Raw genomic sequence first — 19,864 nt, 5'->3', positions numbered from 1 at the left:
AATCTAGCCGTGATAGGCTACGTTAATCATCACGTAGCCTATCGGGGGCGGTTTTTTTTTTCTTTCATTGGAATGGCGGCGGCGGCAGCCGGTCGAAAGACCAGCTGCTGCTCCCGCCCCGCACGAATACCTGACGAACCGCGGGCCGGACCCGCCGCCGGGAGGGACATTCGGTGAAGGTAAGTCCCGTCCCGGGGGGGGGTGTGTGGGGTGTGGGGGGGGGGTGCGGAGGATTTCTCCCCGAAACTTGTTCGGGGGGCCGAACACGTTGGCGCTCGGCCCCCCGAAGTTTCGGGGAGAAATTCTCCGCCATCCGTAATAGTCCCTTGTTCCCAAAAGGGACATCAAATTACAGCAAATGATTTAGAGGTAAGGGCATGGAATCCTGCAACTGAGGTTCATTCTCAAGGCAGGGAACTCCCTATCTGCTCCGTTGTGGGCGACTCCAGTACTGGGGGCTCTGCTTCGGTACACTGGACTCTCAAAGAACTGCAAGGATGGGATCTGGTAGCAGACGCACTCACGGGGCTGAGGCCCGGAACCTGCCGATCTGATCTCATGACAAAGCATCAGTAAATAGGTTTGTTAAATGCGGCACATGGCAGGCCCGGAACCAGATGTTGTGACACGGACACTGGAGCATAGGGATGTAGGAAAGTCACTTACCTTTTCGACGGGGTGATTCACGGTGGGGGGGAGGCACTCCGCACCTCCCCCCCAAATCCTAATCTGGCTGGCTCCGCTCCGCGGAGATTCTGCGGAGCCACCAGCCGGGGCTGCCCGCAGTTGGACATCCGGCCGCTGGGCAGCCTGCAGGAAAAAAAAAACACAGCGTACGCAAATGGTGGCGGCTACGGCAGCCGCCATTTGCATTCCCTTTTTTTCACTGTTTTAGCCTACGTAAATATTTACGTAAGCTATTACAGCGAAAAAAGGGGAACGCAAATAGCATAGTGGGTTTAATTTGAGTTTCTTTTTTTCCCTGTCATTTTAGCCTACATAAATATTTACGTAGGCTAAAACAGCAAAAAAACAGGAATGCAAATTGCGGCCACCGTACCCGTACCCGCCACCATTTGCATACGCTGTGTTTTTTTTTTACTTGCCGTGATAGGCTACGTACATACTTATGTAGCCTATCACAGCCTCCACAGGGATGCAAATGGTGTCCCTGCATTATCCGTGATAGGCTACGTAATTATTATTTACGTAGCCTATCACAGCTATGATGAGGAAGCGAATGGTGGCCACAGCGCGGCCGCCATTTGCAAGTCAACGTGGACGGCAACACTTAAGTGCTCCGTTTTGCATGCCTTTCATGGGGCGGGGGCTTTGTTCTGCCATGGAATTCAGGGGGCCTAATGCACTGACATTCGGCCTCACCAAGATCCGTGGCGGAATTCTCTGACATCCCTACTGGAGCATGAATGTTCTGACCAATGACATGACTGTCACATTTCTGGAGGACTGGAAATTAATAACATACACAGTGGCCACGGTGTCGTACCAGAAAAGGGCCGCTGATTTGGCAATGAGGTTGGCCCAATGTGAATGGCTAGGTAAAGGTAGACCTGACAAATTCCCGGGGAAGCCCGACTCTCCATCCACTGCACGGAGCAACACCGAACCAGCCATATGATTCAGAACCCAGGGTGGTGGGGGCATCCGAGTGAATCAGCAGGTCAGCCCAGAGGAGCAGCTTGCACCCTCCGAAGGAGATGGCATTAAAGTCCCACAAACCTGAAGCCACGCTCACAGGGCCCTGCACAGCGGAAGTGACCCAGTTCAATGGTGCAGTGACAGCAGTCCCCACCTTGCCCAACAGAGCTGGCACAGTAGGGATGGCAGAGAATTCTGCCACAGATCATGGTGAGGCTGAATGCCAGTGCATTCAGCCCCTCAAACTCTGTGGTGGAACGGCCTGCCACACCCCCGCCCCCCCACGGATCCTCCCCAGGACGAGACTCAACTGGGGCAGATCTTCCGGGCGGCGGTGGCTCCGGCGGTGGTGGCGGCGGACGGTCTTCAGACCGGCTGCCGCCGCTGCCATTTCCACTCTTGTAAAAGAAAAAAAGAAAAGAAAGAAAAAGAAAGATGTGATATGCTATGTACAGATTTACGTAGCCTATCATGACTAGGTTTTTTTTTAAAAAAAACGACGTGATAGGCTACGTAAATCTTTACGTAGCCTATCATGGCTGTGGGTAAAAATAAAAAAAATGTACACAAATGGCGGCGGCTACAGCCACCGCCATTTGCGTTCCTTATTTTTGCCCTCTTAATCTACGTAAATATTTATGTAGACTATGACGGCGAAAAACAAGGGGAACGCAAATAGCATAGCGGGCGCTATTTGCGTCCCTTTTTGATTCCTCGTTTTCGCCTACATAAATATTTATGTAGGCTAAAATGGGGAATCAAAAAGGGATGCAAATAGCACCCACTATGCTATTTGCGTTCCCCTTGATTTTCACCGTCATAGTCTATGTAAATATTTACGTAGATTAAGAGGGCAAAAATAAGGAACGCAAATGGTGGCGGCCGTAGCCACCGCCATTTGCGTACGTGGTTTTTGTTTTTGTTTTTGTTTACCCAGAGCCCTCCGCGGCCGGAAATCCAGCTGCGGACGGCTCTGGCCTGGCCGGGCCTGGCCGGCTGCTCCGCGGAGCTGTCGCAGAGCACAGCCGGCCTCGGAGAACTCTGGGGGAGAGGAACCGAGTGCCTCCCCCCCAGTGAGGATTCCGGGGGGAGGGACGGAACGCCCCTCCCCACAATCAACATAATCCGCAAACAGGTAAGTGACTTTTGTACGTCCCTTCGGCGCAGGAAGTCACAGCCTGGGGGCACTACCTCGCATGGGAATTGTAAATGTCGTAAAACTTCTTGCGGAGCCCACAAGGGAGACCCTAAGGAGATGTGAAACTGCCTGGAGCTGTGCAGTAAGAACCAGAAATTTGTCCTTAGGGGGGCAATGACATTGGTTAAGGGAGCCTACCAAGATCCCCGGTAATATGGACATAACAGACGGGCCCTCTGTCTTTTCATGAGCCAGAGGGATGCTGAGGTCAAAGAAAAGGGAAACAAATGCTCACATTAGGTCAGCACTGACTACTGTCTGTAGACTCTATGTAGCACCTGCCCATCAGAGACCGGTGGCCAAGATATCAGATCGAGACAACCATCTCCTTGAAAGAGGTTATCGCCCTGAGCACAGATGATCAGGGATCTCATCTGTGACGGACTGGTCTTTCGGGAAGAGAGGTTACAGAGGACCTCTTGGGCACTATTCTATGAGGTGAAATTCTTAGATAAGGTATTGGGGGGAAGGGGGGGCTATAACCTGTCCTGCCAGTACTACCTTGTCGATTTAGCAAACCTGTTGAAGCATGGCAAGGACAGATTTGATTGCGAACCAAGTCTGGCTTATGCTGACCCAGGAAAGTGATCCTAAAACCTAGCGAAAAGCCGTGATTCCAAGGAGAACACATTCTCCCGGTCAGGGTAGCATCTTAAAGGCTGGAGGAACAGCACCTCCAAAGCCGGGCTGGGGGACTCTAGGAGCAGGGGCCATAGCCCACCACCGGGCCTCCTACTACCTAGGCCTTTCCTAGGGAGAGCCACCATCCCCATGCTCCTGAACAAGAGGTGCATGGGTGCTGCTATCCACTATGAAGGTGAAGCACTTCTTGATGGAAACAGCAAGGGTGCTGGGATCATGTGCACTAGGACCATACTACCAGCACAGCCAGCAGCACAGAACCACTGGACCCGAAATAGGCTGCGGGCCAATGCAGGAGACAGCCCAGCAGAATGTGACCTCTGCCAGATGGGTCACTAGGACCCAGCTGGGGAGGAGTCGTAAATTGCAGCAGAAGGTCCCGGTCCTTCAGGTCCCTGGCCAGGCACTAGGGATGTACGAAAGTTCCGCCATGGATCTCGGGGAGGCCGAATGCCAGCGCATTCGGCTCAACGAAATCAGCAGCGGAACGGCCCGCTACCCCCCCGCCATCCTCCCGGGACGGGACTTACCTGGGGCGGATCTTCCTGGCAGCGGCTCCGGTGGTGGCGCAGCGGCGGCGGCTGGTCTTCCGACTGGCTGCTGCTGCCGCCATTTCCAGATTTAAAAAAACAAAAAACCAAAAAAATGTGATAGGCTTAAGTCTGGACGAAAGTCCCTTACCTGGTCCCGCAGCTTGCTTCGCGGTGGGGGGGAGGCGCCCCGTCTCCCCAGCCACGAAATAAAAAAGTTATGGAAAAAAAAATCACGTGATAGGCTACGTAACCATTTACGTAGCCTATCACGGCTAGATTTTCAAAGTCAGCCATGATAGGCTACGTAAATTGTTACGTAGCCTATCACAGCTGACTTTGAAAAAAAAAAAAGCACGTATGCAAATGGCGGCACCCATGGGCACCACCATTTGCGTTCCTTATTTAGGCACGGATAGTCTATGTAAAGATTTACGTAGACGACAGCGAAAATAACCCTATATAGGCTAAGTAAAGATTTACGTAGCCTATCACAGCTAGATTTTAAAAAAACACCATGATAGGCTATGTAAATCTTTATGTAGCCTATCACAACTGACTTAAAAAAACAAAAACAAAAACAACGCGCATACACAAATGGCGGCGGCCATGGCCGCCGCCATTTGCGTTCCTTATTTTGGCACATCTTAGTCTACGTAAACATTTATGTAGACTAAGATGGCGAAAATAAGGGGAATGCAAATAGCGTAGAACGCAAATAGCGTAGAACGCAAAATAAGGGGAACGCAAATAGCGCAAATACCTATCACGGCTGATTGCAGGGATGCAAACGGCGGCGGCTACAGCCGCCGCCATTTGCGTCCCTGCTAGCCAGTGGCCGGATATCAGGCTGCTGGTGGAGCCAGCTGGCAGCTCCACAGAATCGCTGCGGAGCACAGCCGGCCGGCCAGGATTCCGGGGGGGGGGGAGGGACGGAACGCCTCCCCCTGCACCATCAGCATAATCCCCGAAAGTTAAGTGATTTTCGTACATCCCTACTGGGCACTGCCTGAGGCTAGTGGGATCGGAGTTAAGGCTGAAGATACGGTGGAGATGTGACAGACAGCGCTACAGGCAGCCTGGGTGGCATATAGGTGATGTGAGGGGGTGTCTACTGCACTGATTGGTGGGGCGGGTGGGGTTCCGGGCCCCACCAAGGAAGGGGGAGCCTGGAAAGATGAAACGAACTGGGACACCCCCACAAAAGCCCCTGGATGAGCTGCACCAGCTATGGAGCCCGAGGTGTTTTCGGGACAGTGGGAGGGACGGGCCACCCCAGGAAGGGAAGCCAAGGCAACCAAACCCCAAGCAGCAGAAGATCTCCCGCCCATCACATAAAAAGAGGTGTGGTCGTCTTACTCATAGATGGCGGAACCACGCCCAGGTCCCCTGCAAGCAAGAGGAATGATTTTGCTTATGGTGCCGCTGACAAAGAAGCCCCAGGAGGGTGAGCCTGCAAAGACAAGAGCCTGAGAGGATGAGGCAGGAGCCCGAATGGCATCCAGGCATGCTGCATCTGGGGCAGCAGTACTTGAGTCCCCAGATGGCAAGGTGGATGATGTTGCTTGAGTTGGTGCGTGCCAAAATAAGGAACGCAAATGGCGGCGCCCATGGGCGCCATTTGCATATGCTCTGTTGTTTTGTTTTGTTTTTAACTTGGAAATGGCAGTGGCAGCCGGTCAGAAGACCGGCTGCCGCAGCTGCCGCCGCCGAACCACTGCCGAACCGCCACTGGAGCTGCCGCCGCCAGGGACATTCGCACAAGGTAAGTCCCGTCCCAGGAGGGGCAGGGGGGGGGGCAGACCGCTTCTCCACCAATTTCAGGGGCAGAATGTGCTGGCATTTGGCCTCCCCAAGATTCATGGAGAAATTCTCTGACATCCCTAGGAAGAGCACAAGTCAGCCACAGACGCGAGCGCAGCCACACAAAAGGCGCAGCAAGAGCTGGCTGCTGCCGCTGCCACTGACAGGGACCGGCTGAAGCCGGCCACCACCACTGCCAGCAGGGACAAGCCAGAGCCGGTTGATGCCGCTGCCACAGCGCAAGAGACAAGGTGTAGCCGCTGGGGTGAGCGCAGGCTCCCCTGCCAGCTTGGTGAGTGCTGGCAGCTATGAGGATGGGGAAAACCTAGGCCGGCCACTCCATCCGACGTGGCCGGCAGCGAGAAGGATCCTCATCGAGGGAGTGAAGAGTGAAGGTCAGAATCCAGTTCTCTCATGCTCAGGACAGCCGCGAGAGTGAGAGAGCTGTTTTGGGAGGGGGCGCAGAGCTTAAGAGGGCTCTGCTGGCCCTTCCCCAGCCTGGTGGTGCCATGAGGGGTTGACCAATAGGGATCGGCCACCTCTTCTCACCCCACCCACCTGCAACAGCCCCTCCCTTTTGCCAGACAAGCTGGCGCCAGGGTTAGGGCATTTCTTCAATCTTTGCTATTTTCACTAGATGGGCTTTTAAGACCATCTAGTGAGCATGCTTCAGAGGAGGAGGGAAGGATGCTGCAGGAGGCTCAGGGTATATTGTATCCTCAGGGACCATAGGATTGCTTTCTAAGTGGTTAACAATGCAATCCTATTCATGCAATCCTACACATGTCTACTCAGAAGTAAACCCAACAGAGTCCAGTGGGACTTTCTCCTACTTAGGTGAGTAGAAGACTGCAACCTTACAGTCCTAGGAATACGGATGTCAGAGAATTCCACCATGGATCTCAGTGAGGCTGAATGCCAGTGCATTCGCCCCCCTGAAATCCATGGTGGAACGAAGCCCCCCGCCCCCCCCATGAAAGGCACGCGAAACGGAGCACTAACCTGCTGCTGTCCGCGCTGATTTGCGAATGGCGGCCGCATCTGCGGCCACCATTCGCTTCCTCATTATAGCCATGATAGGCTACATAAATAATTACGTAGCCTATCACGGCTAACGCAGGGACGCATTATAGCCATGATAGGCTACGTAATTACTTACGTAGCCTATCATGGCAAAAAACAAAACAAAACAGCCACCATTTGCGTTCCCCCTTTTTCTTTTTTTTGCTGTTTTAGGCTACGTAAATATTTACATAGGCTATTACGTCGGGAAAAAAAAGGGAATGCAATTAGCGTAGTGGCTGCCATTTGCGTTCCCTTTTTTTTTGCCGTAATAGCCTACGTAAATATTTACGTAGGCTAAAACAGCAAAAAAAAGGGAACGTAAATGGTGGCCACCATAGCAGCCACCATTTGCATCTGCTGTTGTTGTTTTGTTTCCGTGATAGGCTACGTAAATATTTACATAGCCTATCACAGCAAAATACAGGGATGCAAATGGCAGCGGCTATGGCAGCTGCCATTTGTGTCCCTGCAGGCTGCCCAGCGGCCGGATGTCTGGCTGTGGGTGGCCCCAGCCGGCGGCTCTGTGGAATCTCCGTGAAGCAGAGCCGGCCAGAGAGAATTTTTGGGGGAGGGACGGAGAGCCTCCCCCCACCGCGAATATTACCCTTCGAAAAGGTAAGTGACTTTCGTACATCCCTACCTAGGAAGAAAGCAATAAAAATTTACCTCATACTTTGTCAAATTAGGATAGCATGATAGAAACAGAAACAGGAGGTGATAGAAGTGAAACAGGTATGAAACAAGCGAATATGTATAGCAGGTTCTCATCTCTTTAACACCGTGTTTCCAGGCAAAACGAGTAGAAAGTCTAATTTAATTGTGTGATTTCCCCGCCCCCCTTCTCATTAACCAATTTATTTGAATCAAGCTGAAACCATATTTAGTTCACTAATCAGCTATTTGTTGAACTGGGCCACAGACAAATATTTTAAAGGTAAAGGTGTCCCCAACCAGTCGTGTCCGACTCTAGGGTGCGGTGCTCATCCCCGTTTCTAAGCCGAAGAGCCAGCGCTGTCCGAAGACGCTTCCGTGGTCATGTGGCCGGCATGACTGAACACCGAGGTGCACGGAACGCTGTTACCTTTCCCGCCGAGGCAGTACCTATTTATCTACTTGCAATTTCTTGCTTTCGAACTGCTAGGTTGGCAGGAGCTGGGACTGAAGACGGGAGCTCACTCCGTCACGCAGCACTCGGGTCTCGAACTGCTGTCCTGCCAACCTTCCAGTCTGCAGTTCAGCGTCTTAACCACTCATTGCTTAATTGCTGATTGAATAAATGCCAAATCTCCTGATCTTTGTGACATTTTTGATCTTTCAGATTTATGATGTGAAATCGCATTAGTTTCTGTTTCCTTCCACAATGTATAACGATACATCTACATACTTATCTAACTGGAAGACACAATGAAAGAAGAATGATTTCCTTAAAACATTCACGTGATTTTTGTCAATATCAGTTGTCTGTGAATGCATAAAGGAAGAGTGGGATTCTGCCAAGTTACCATGCTCTTGATGCAACTGCTGGACATGCCCCCAACAGTCACATATTCAGCAGAGATATGAAAGTGGGCCTATATCTGTACAAGCCCCTGACAAATCAGGTTTCCCACTTCTGTAGAATAGCCCTAGACAAGTATACTAGTGAATGCACCATAGGTCCCCCTTTTTTTTTACTACTGTCAAAAAAATGGCCAGTGGAGTTTGGCCAATGGGTGCCAGTAGTATTTGGGGTCAGTAAGAGTCATCGGTAGAGATTTACGGATTTTGTTCAATCTGCTCAGTGTTCTGCAGATTGTCCAGCGTCTTTTTTCTGTCATCCACTCATTGATGGAATCAGACTTTCTGCAGGAGAATTTCATCCTTTTGCAAAGGTGTATTCATGCTAATGTGCACTTACATTAATGTGTATTAGCGCAAATGCACATTAGTGTAAGTGTGCATCTGCACAAATCCCTACACACACACACACACACACACAGTAAGCTGACCGCAAGTCTGTGAGACCCTGAAAAAGCCAGTCTACTGTGGAATCTGCAAGCCGGATTAATAGCAGCCCAAAGTTATCTGAATCCATTGCAGATTTGTCTGACATCCATACCAGTGGATGCATTCAAGTCAAAGAAGCAGGAAGTTAGTTAACAGAAAAGGCTGGCATGCCCCTGCACACATTAAAAGAACCCATTCCCCTTTCGCATATTCACTCTACATGTGTGTGTGCATTGGAGGGGGACTGAAGTGGGCTATCATTTCTCTTAATACTGGAGTTGCCACCAAAATGTCACCTGAAGTATATTTTGAAGTACATGTTTGGGTTTCCTCTCAAACTAAACATGTAAGAAATTTTGAATGAGGCTCTAAGAGTTTTATTAAATTAATTAGTTTTCATGGGGTGGGAAGAGAGAATGGGCCATAGATTCTGCAGCTGTGATCAGTTTCATCTAAATTGAAACTCAATTTGGAGGTCCCTCATTACATAAAACAACTGAGGAACTTAGAGGGAAACAGAGAGTTCTCACATCACCAATGACTTGTGAATTAGTAGGTGAGCTCTGACATCTCACAGAGTGACTGCAACACAGTCATTCAGAAACAATTTAACAATGTCTTGGGAATGTACCTTCAAATGTAGAGGATCTTTATGTAATCAGAATAAAAAATATTTTACTGCAGCAAGATACTCAGGACAGCCCCACTCCTTCTCAAAGAAAGTGCTTCTATATCCCAGTTTATTCTTCAGAATGTAGACAGGAAACCCAATGAGAAAACAAGAAGTTCTACATATTTTCCATTTCCATTGGCATATTTCAACATCAGCTGTTAATGCGTTAACTGTGTTTTTCCATAGTACTGTGACTAGCAGGACTAATTTAAATGATGCATTGTGACTCACAAGTTAATGGAGAAAAAATAAATTTGGGAGTTAAAGTGAAGCTCCACAATGAGATAAATCACCTCTGCTTATTAAGGCCATTCCATCAGAAGGGAAAAGTAATCATACAAAAGGGTCTCTGTTGATTTTGGGTTTAATTGGTCTTTTTATACATTTTATTTTGTATTTGTCATAGTTTGATGCTGTAATACTTTATTGTTTTAGAGATGCTTTGACTTAAATGGTAAATAGGGCAGAGTTGAATAATTATTTCTTTTTCTTTTTTTAAAACATGTCTTGATCCCATCTTATCCCTATGAATCAAGCTATAATAGAACATATTTCCTAATGAATGTGTTAAAGATTACATGACGTTAAATATTCAAAGACAACAGCAGGATTAAATCATGTCATGACACATGTTCATTTGCCTGCCATAGCCAGAGCCTCTGCTCAAAATTGCATTTGGTAGTGCTCTTCTTCCCATCCCCCCACACAGATCACCTCATGAATGAAGTGAGGGCTGACTGAGGCCCAACAATAGGGTGATAGACGTCATACAGCTCTACCCTTCCCAAAAAGCAGGAGAAATAGCATAAATCTGGCAAATGTGAATAAGGCTGGATGAATCTATTAATTTCACTTTCTCCAACATCTGAATTTTTTAAATCTTCAGTTCTTTCCATCCCAAATATGAACAAACTTGTGAGTTTTTGGTAGGGATGTATGAAAGTCACTAACCTTTTCGCAGATGTGATTCGCGGGGGGGGGGAGGTGCTCCGTCCCTCCCCCCAGAATCCTTCCTGGCCCCTCCGCGGAGCTGCCGGCCAGGGCCATCCGCAGCCAGAGTTCCGGCTGCGGACGGGCTGCTGCGGATGCAAATGGCCTAAAAAAAAGGGGAACGCAAATAGCATAGTGGGCGCCATTTGCATTCCTCCCCCCCCATTTTAGCCTATGTAAATATTTACGTAGGCTATTACGGCCTCCGCAGGGACGCAAAAGGTGTCCCTGAGTTAGCCGTGATAGGTTACGTAAATACTGATCACGGCTATGATGAGGAAGTTAATGGCGGCCACAAGGCGGCTGCCATTCACAAGTCAGCATGGACAGCAGCAGGTAAGTGCTCTGTTTCATGTGCCTTTCATGGGTTGGGGGGGTGGGGGCTTCGTTCCACCACAGATTTCAGGGGGCCGAATGCACTGGCATTTGGCCTCACTGAGATCCATGGCGGAATTCCCTGAACTCCCTAGTTTTTGGTAAATTCTTATCCAAAAGGAACCAAAACAAAATTCTAGCCCATCTGCACCAGTCCAATTCAACAGGCACAAAGAGAGGCCATCTGTATCGTAGATGGGAGCTGAGGAGCCACATCCTTTTCCAAAGTGATAATGGAAAGTGTCGTCTAGACTCTTGCCCAGATCTACATGACACATAATCCTCCCTTCTCTTCTCCCTCATGTAAAAAGAGAGCAGGAGCCAAGAATGTTTCCCATGACAGAAGTGACTGTCTTATTCAGGTTATTAATGCTGAAGTCTAGGGATGTATCCTACTCACTGATGCAAGACTAAACTAGGCCTCCTAAAGCATTGCACTTGAACTTCAAAACCCCTCAAAAACAGTTCCCAGCAGGCTGGCAGAGAAAGAATGGAGTGCTTGTCCTATGATGCACAGATAGCATTTGATGCTATGCTTGTAAATGTATTTGTTTGTTTATTCCATTTCTATACCATCCAAAAGCCAAAGCTCTTTGGGAGGTTCACTACAATTAAACCTATACAGAACAGCACAATGAAACATAATATAAATCATTTAAAACTTTGAAACAACAGTATAAAACCAAAGTAAAAGCCACCAGAAGTAAAAAGATTTAAAAATACAATAGATTTGAACACAACAGAAACTGAAAGACTGAAATACCTGGGAAAATAAGGTCTTCACTTGGCACTGAAAAGGCCACAATTTAGGCACCAGGGAGCCTCTCTGGGGATCTCATTACACAACTTGGGTGCCACCCATGTAAAGGCTTTCTCCTTAGTAGCCACCCATCTTACTTCATTTCTATGCTTCCCCTCCTCTATGTAAGGATTGGCGAACTCACCCTGTGAGCTGCTCCCTGGACCCCTGCCAGACATTCGACCCTGCTTGCCGTATGTGGCAAGCTACCAGGCAGTCCACAGGCGAGTAGCACATGGCCACCCGCTCCCTCACCAAACCGCCATTTTCCGTAAAAATGGCAGCTCAGCCATTTTCATAAAGGGCCGTTCATGCAAATGGTGGCTGTAAAGCAGCTATTTACACAACATTACAGTCCATTTATTCCTGTAATGTTGCATAAATGGCTGCTTTACAGCCGCCCTTTACGTAAAATCAGCTTTTACGGAAAAGGCTGAGCTACCATTTTGTGCGGAATGATGGCTTGGTGGAGCAGTGCATCCAAGTCAGGCAAGTGCAGTAGTCCACAGTCTGGCATCCAGGGGGGCGAGCCAGTGAGAAATCCCCAGGCTTCACACCCCAACCAGACACCCACGCCATCCCTATCTCCATGGTTAACAGAAAACCTCTATGCATTCTGTTTGTTTTCTGCCACTCTGCAAAGAGGGAACCTCCCCTCTGTGTAGAGTAAGAGCAATGAAAGTGCACTGCCCTGGAAAGGACATTATGCAGAGTACCTTCATTTCTCCTGCTTTACGTGGAGAAGAGCCTCCTGTGCAGACTGGGAGAAACGAAGATCCTCTACAACATCACCGTCATCATCACCGTCATTGTCATCAAAATCATTTTAAACAGAAGGAAAAGGGATTGGAGGAGGGGTAAAAGCACTAAGCACTAGTCCTTAGTTCTCACAAATGTTCTTTTTAGCAGGATAGGGAAGAAAGCTCCCTGCAGCTGCTCCTTCACTGGCTCATGGATGGGGATACCCTGGTCTTCCCCTTGCCAAGACATTTCCCCTGGGAGTCAGGGGAGCAGCCTTCCAGTGGCCCTTAGTCCCCTGGCCCATGGCAGAGGCCAAAGTGTGCTCCTTTCAGCCCCAGAGCAACTGACTGTGGGAAATGAGGGTGAATCTACACATTGTGAGGATTACATAACGTTCACCTCCCAGTGTGGTTTTTATTTACTTTGAAGTAAGCATGTGGGGTGCTGATTTGGATCAGGGCCACCATGTGTTGGTGGGCGAGGTTTAAATCACCCCAGCTGTTTCCCTCCCAAACTTTATATCCCCACATGGCTGTTAAAAAAATACAAAGCAACAACAACACTTAATTGGTGCCAATGGAGGTCCCCCCCCCTTTCCTTTTTTAAAAATCTCTATTGGGAAGAGGTGAGTGACTGGGCTTCAGGGGGAGATTTAAACCCTCTCTCCCTGCACACAGTGGTCTTGGTCTGGATTTGAGCCCCACATGCTCACTTTCAAGTTAATAATACAATGGAAGGGAGCTGCACACGTCATAGGTACTGTAATATGGCCCTGAGGGATGTTGTTTTTCTGGCAGGGGAGGGCAAAACAAGCTCCCTGCAGCTATTCCTCCTCTGGCCAATGGATGAGGCCATAGCGGTCTCCTCCTTGCCATACTTTTTTTTTTCCTGGAAGTCGGGGCAGCGGCCTCTCAGTGGATTTTGGTGTCCTGGCACATGGCAGAGGCCAGAATATGCTGCCCTTTGGGTCTGCAGTCCTAGGGCAACCCAATAAGAGACACTGCTATCACTTTCCTTTTCTGGGCAGGACATCTTTGTTTCTCCCCCTATGCATGGAGGAAAAGCTGCCTCTATGAAGACTGGCAGAAAAGAAGGCAGCCTTTTCTGCCAAGGAAAGGATGCTGCTACCAGCATCCGAGTGGCTAAAAAAGAAGTTGTGTGTGTGAGCACGTACTCAAGGCACAAGGCCCACTTGAGGTGAGATGCATGTCCAACACCAGTTTTGCTCATAGAAATTAAGTAGGACTGTTTTTTTCACCATTTTGAGCAGGCCTGTTCAATTTCCTCCTCTGCTGAAGTCCCATGGATTATCCTAGAACTCATGTATGCTGGCAAGATCACAGGCCAGACTAGGAATTGGCAGCTTCTGATTCTGTCAAAAGTTTGACCTAAGCTTCATTTACAAAATCAGCATTTGAAAAGAATGAACAAACAAATGGAAAAAAATTCTTAGCAATGGGATTTGTAAACAGTCACCCTCACATCAATTTCAATATTGATTGTACTGCAAGGGACATTAAAACTAAGAGAAAGACATTGGAATCCTAGCCATAAACTGTTCGGGCTATTATCCCCTTTCAGAGGTTTTATGCACTCCAGTGTTTCAATGTGATAATAATGCTGGTTGGGGAAAATCACTCCTAGTGTCAGAGATTAATGCTTTTCAAAATAACTGCAACTAAGTTGCAGCACTTTGAGTCAATTGTGTATCCAGATGACCACTTATCAATAGCTAAATGAATATATTCTAAACATACTACTTTTTATCTGCCATTCTAGCCAATATGCAATTGACGTAAACAGCCGGGGCTCTTTTTCAGTGGGCTCTTCATCCACTGTGTATTTATTTGTGTCTGTAGAAAATTAATGTACAAGAAATTTAGCTGCTACAGTTTGATTTGGGATTTCTACACCAGGTTTTGCATGAGGAAGAAGATTTTTCCTTGTACCAGTGTCTCAGTCTGATTATAGCTTCTGACTTGGTACCATACAATCCAGAGAGAACCTCTGAGAATACAGGGAGGAGTTGAAGGTTAAAGTTGGGTATTCTCTTCTCTCTTCAGTGAGAAAATATGGATGGTGGAGAAATTCATTGTGTTGACATTTTTAATATGAACCAACATAATTCTCACTTCCCAATTATTATTTGATTTTCACACATCTATGAATTTTGTGATACAACTCAATGAAACAATGCATTTAAAATGTATACATTAGGGGGAAACAGCATACAAAAAAGCATATATTAGGGGAAATTGTTAAGAAAAAGAGTATCTATTGGGGATATTGCATACAAAAATGGGTACAAATTTTCATATGCATGAAAGTGTGTGTGTGTGTGTGTGTGTGTGTGCGCACACACATGCATTTGCAAACTGATGTGGACATGGGATGGAATATACTTGCACTTGAAAAAAAAAAGAACATTATAGAATGAAATAAACAGATTTGGCCATGCATAGGAGGGGCGGGGGGAAAACAGACCAGATTTTGCCACATATTTCTGGCTTACAACAGACATATCCCAAAATAAAATTAAATGGTGACCTGACATTTGAATCTGTTTTTGTTGGAAGAAGCAGTTCTGTTATAGATTGTTTATACAATTAATGAGTTAGTTTGCAGCTTTGTCACTCAAGCACTCAAAGTAATGTACAAATGAACATTAATTTTTAAAAGTTAACTAAGAAGAACTATTTAAACCATACAAAAGCAGCAGAGAGGCAATGGCCATGCATCATGAAAGCAGAGTATGTCATTAGTAGACAGCAAACACCTTACAGTGAAAGAGGTATGAGGAGGGGAACAAGTGGAGTTCCCTTGGTAGTAGGGATGTAAGAAAGTCACTTACCTTCTCATGGATTGTGTTTGTGGTGGGGGAGGCGCTCCGTCCCTCCCACCAGAATCCTCGTGGGGGGGAGGCGATCCAGTCCTCCCCCCCGGAATCCTGCCCAGCCGGGTCTGCTCTGCGGCAGCTCCGCGGAGCAGCCAGCCAGGGCCATCCACAGCTGGATTTCTGGCCGCGGACTGGCTGGTGCGGACGCTACAGAGGCTGCCATTTGCATCCAGCCAGGCAGCCGTGATAGGCTACTTAAGTCTTTATGTAGCCTATTACGGCTGGGCAAAAAAACAAAACAAAAACGGCATATGCAAATGGCAGTGGCTACGGTGGCCACCATTTGCGTTCCCTATTTTTCGCCATTCTAACCTACGTAAATATTTATGTAGGCAATTACGACAAAAAAAAAAGGGAACCACAAATAGTGTAGTGGGCACTATTTGCATTTCTTTTTTTTTCGCCGTAAAAGCCTAAAATATTTATGTAGGCTAGAACAGCAAAAAATAGGGAACGCAAATGGCGGCCGCCGTAGCCACCACCATTTGCATACGCTGGGTTTTTTGGGGGGAGGGTTAGCTGTGATAGGCTATGTAAATTCTTACATAGCCTATCATGGCTGCAAAGATGCCAATGGCAGCTGCAGCAGCCCGGCCACGGCTGGCCAGGAGACCAGTCGCCGCCGCCGCCACCGCTGGAACCACTGCCGCCGCCGTTGCATCCGCCGCATCCGCCTTAGGTAAGTGCCATCCTGGGGGATTCCACAGGGGGGCAGGGGGGGCAGGAGGCCATTCCGCCACAGATTCTGGGGGGCTGGATTCTAAAGAATCCGGCCTCACTGGAATCCGTGGTGGAATTCTCTGCCATCCTTACTTGGTAGGGACTTTCAAATAGCACGGTGCCATTTTTTTATCTATCTGTTCTTGACCATTCATGGGGGGTGGGGGGGAAAGCAAAAAAAAATGGCACCTGAAAATTTTGGGAAGGCATGAGAATTTCAGAGGAATTTCTCAGTGTGCAGGGGTTCAGTGCTCACCTTACTGCAAGGAGGTGGCTAAGGGGTGGTGGTGGCATATGCAGTCTTTATTTTACCATTTCATTCTGTCCTTGGAGCCTCTCTGGCTCCATGAGCTTTGTGAAAAGTCCCCTAGAGGGCTTAACCAGGCCTTCTTGGTTTCCAGTGCTGCTGCCTGCTGAGTGCCTGAAAGCTGAGTGATTATTTCTTCTTCTTCTTCGTCTTCCACCACCGGAGCCACCACTGCCGCAGCCAGGTAGGCTCCATTCCGGGGGGCTTCCACAGGGTGGTGGGGCGGGTTGCTGCATTCCGCCACGGATTCTGGGGGACCGAATTCACTGGAATTCAGCCCCCCTGGAATCCATGGCAGGATTCTCTGACATCCCTCGGTGTACCCAATAGTTGGATCAGACAGCTTCTCTGAACCCAGAGTCATGGGGTGAAATGGGTTTTATACCATACATGTCAGCAGTGAGGCAGCATGATAGCAGGAAGTGTTAATTAGCGTTCATCTGCAACTTTCCCAGCATAGACTAACAGTACTTGTTCAGAAGGAGAACTAGGGATGGCAGAGAATTCCGCCACGGATTCCAGTGAGGCCGGATTCTAAAGAATCCGGCCCCCTGGAATCCGTGGCGGAATGGCATCCTGGCCCCCTGCCCCCCCCCGCAGAATCCCCCGGGATGGAACTTACCTGGGGTGGTTGCGGCGGCAGCAGCAGCTGGTCTCCTGGCCGGCCGTGGCCGAGCTGCTGCGGCCGCCATTGCTGTCCTTCGAGCTGTGATAGGCTATGTAAGAATTTACGTAGCCTATCACAGCTAACCCCCCCCCCCAAAAAAACCTAGGGTATGCAAATGGTGGCGGCTACAGTGGCCGGCATTGGTGTTCCCTATTTTTTGCCGTTCTAGCCTACGTAAATATTTACGTAGGCAATTATGGCGAAAAAAAGGGACCTGCAAATAGCGTAGTGGGCGCTATTTGCATTCTTCTTTTTTTCACCGTTTTATCCTAGGGGTGGACGAAAGTCCCTTACCTTTCGCCGAAGCTTGTTCATGGTGGGGGGGAGGCGCTTCGCTGCTCCCCCCGCGAAGTTCAGGCTGGGAAGGGAGGCTTCCCGCCTCGCCTGGCCGAAATTCAGGCTGGGGGGGAGGCTTCCCGCCTCGCCCAGCTGAAATTCAGGCCGGGGAGGAGGCTTCCCGCCTCGCCCGACTGCGAACTCCAAAGTTTAAAAAACAAAACAAAAACGCCCCCCTGATAGGCTACGTGATGATTAACGTAGCCTATCACGGCTAGATCTGCAAAGTCAGCCATGATAGGCTACGTTAATCGTCACGTAGCCTATCACGGGTGACTTAAAAAAAATAAAGCGCGTACGCTAATGGCGGCCCCCATAGGGGGTAAAATCTTTACGTAGTAAAATTTTTATGTAGACTACAGCGACCAAATAAGGAACGGGAATGGCGGCTCCCTATGGGGGCCGCCATTATCCGTACGCACTTTTTTTTTTTTAAGTCACCCGTTATAGGCTATGTGACGATTGACGTAGCCTATCACGGCTGACTTTGCAAATCTAGCCATGATAGGCTACGTTAATCGTCACGTAGCCTATCACGGGGGCGTTTTTTTTTTCTTTTGTTGGAATGGCGGCGGCTGCAGCCAGTCGAAAAACCGGCTGCCGCTCCCGCCCCGCACGAACAGCTGCCGAACCGCCGGCCGGACCCGCCGCCGGGAGGGACATTTGGCGAAGGTAAGTCCCGTCCCGGGGGGTGTGTGCGGGGGGTGGGGGGGTGTGCGGAGGATTTCTCCCCGAAACCTGTTCGGGGGGCCAAACACGTTGGCGCTTGGCCCCCCGAAGTTTCGGGGAGAAATTCTCCGCCATCCCTATTTTATCCTACGTAAATATTTGCATAGGCTTTGACGGCGAAAGAAAAAAATGCAAATAGCGCCCACTACACTATTTGTGGGTCCCTTTTTTTTTGCTGTAATTGCCTACGTAAATATTTACATAGGCTAGAACGGTGAAAAATAGGGAACGCAAATGGCGGCCGCCATAGCTGCCGCCATTTGCATACACCGTTTTTTGGGGGGGCATGCCATGATAGGCTACGTAAATACTTACGTAGCCTATCATGGCAGCCTGGAAGGACACAAATGGCGGCCGCTATGGCTGCTGGAAGTCTGGCTGCGGACGGCCCTGGCCGGCTGTTCCGCGGAGCCGCTGCGGAGCAGAGCCAGCCAGGCAGGATTCTGGGGGCGAGGACCGGATCGCCTCCCCCAGTCGATGATTCTGGGGGGAGGAACGGAATGCCTTCCCCCCCCCAGGAGATGCCCCGACTGGAACGGCAAGTGGATTTCGTACACCCCTAAGGAAAACAATCAGAACTTTCCCAGCACAGACACCTGTAACTTGGCATAAACATAGCCTCACTTCTCAGGCACATGCTAGGCCCTGATAAGATACTAGCTGTCACTACCATGGAATGTGCTGAGGCCATGCTATTGACCTTTGACTCATCTCACAAGCTCAGAGGCCCACTAGCAAGGACATTGCACGAATAATGAACCTAAGTCAAAGCATTATGGATCTCTACGCCCCTATAAAACTACAGGTGACTTGGTTACAGGCCTAAGGCCATTACACTCCACCCCCAGATGATCAAAGGATGATACTAGTCTGTGCATCACAATATCTTCTTACCCAGAGGGCCGGATCTTCTTTGCCCTGTAGTTTGACCACCAGGGGATTGATAACTACTTTACTGTATATTTTAAAATATGACAGCCATATGAGCAAACAGACAAAGGTATAAAACTACCTATATGGATGTATGAATCCCTTACCTTGCTGCACTCAGGGACATCCGTGGTGACAGGGGAAGTGATCCGTCCCTCCCCCTGGAATCCTGCCCGTCCGGCTCCGCTCTACGGAAAGGCTGCAGAGCCACCAGCTGGGGCCAGCCGTAGCTGGACTTCCGGCCGCTGCCAGGCTGCAGCCACAAATGGCGGCCACTATGCCGGCCACCATTTGTGTCCCTGCCAAGCTGTGATAGGCTACGTAAGTATCTACATAGCCTATCACAGCAAAAGGCTACGTAAGTATCTACATAGCCTATCACGGCTACGCCATTTGCGTCCCTGCCTTTTGCCATGATAGGCTGCGTAGATACTTACGTAGCCTATCACGGCTTGGCAGGAATGCAAATGGAAGCCGGTGTAGTAGCCGCCATTTGCAGCTGTAGCCCAGCTTTGGCTGGAAGATGACCCGGAGCCTCTGCTGGAGCCGCTGCTGGAGCCGTAAAGATTTACGTAGGCTAAAACGGTGAATCAAAAAGGGACGCAAATAGCACCCGCTACGCTATTTGCGTTCCCCTTTATTTTCGCCGTCATAGTCTACGTAAAAATTTACGTAGATTAAGATGGCCAAAAATAAGGAACGCAAATGGCGGCAGCTGTAGCCGCCACCATTTGCGTACGCGGGTTTGTCTGTTTTTCCCAGAGCCCTCCGCGGCCGGAAATCCGGCTGCGGACGGCTCTGGCCTGGCTGGCTGCTCC

At 49.1% G+C, this 19,864-nt stretch overlaps 1 protein-coding gene and 1 long non-coding RNA gene across 2 annotated transcripts in view; one reads left to right on the top strand and one right to left on the bottom strand.

The window, feature by feature from the left end:
• The window catches only part of LOC146350391 (uncharacterized), a 36,406-nt gene extending 24,449 nt beyond the window's left edge, over positions 1–11,957 (bottom strand). Inside the window, exons 1-5 of the mRNA XM_084841977.1 lie at positions 11,866–11,957; positions 5,955–6,061; positions 5,389–5,482; positions 4,030–4,102; positions 667–810 (exon numbers count right to left, since the gene is read on the bottom strand). Coding sequence (XP_084698103.1) covers positions 667–810; positions 4,030–4,102; positions 5,389–5,482; positions 5,955–6,061; positions 11,866–11,957 — 510 coding nt within the window. The remainder of the gene's footprint in view (positions 1–666; positions 811–4,029; positions 4,103–5,388; positions 5,483–5,954; positions 6,062–11,865) is intronic.
• Positions 1–19,864, top strand: part of LOC146350390 (uncharacterized) — a 57,989-nt gene that overhangs the window by 24,877 nt on the left and 13,248 nt on the right. The window contains exon 2 of the long non-coding RNA XR_014788848.1: positions 16,479–16,568. This is a non-coding gene — a long non-coding RNA (uncharacterized LOC146350390). The remainder of the gene's footprint in view (positions 1–16,478; positions 16,569–19,864) is intronic.

This window comes from Heloderma suspectum, chromosome 3 (genome assembly GCF_057233095.1).
Source record: "Heloderma suspectum isolate Gila_16-S chromosome 3, 16-S_ref, whole genome shotgun sequence".
NCBI lineage: Eukaryota > Metazoa > Chordata > Lepidosauria > Squamata > Helodermatidae > Heloderma > Heloderma suspectum.
Note: the sequence above shows the minus strand (reverse complement) of the source record. Positions and strands in the feature narration are given on the sequence as shown.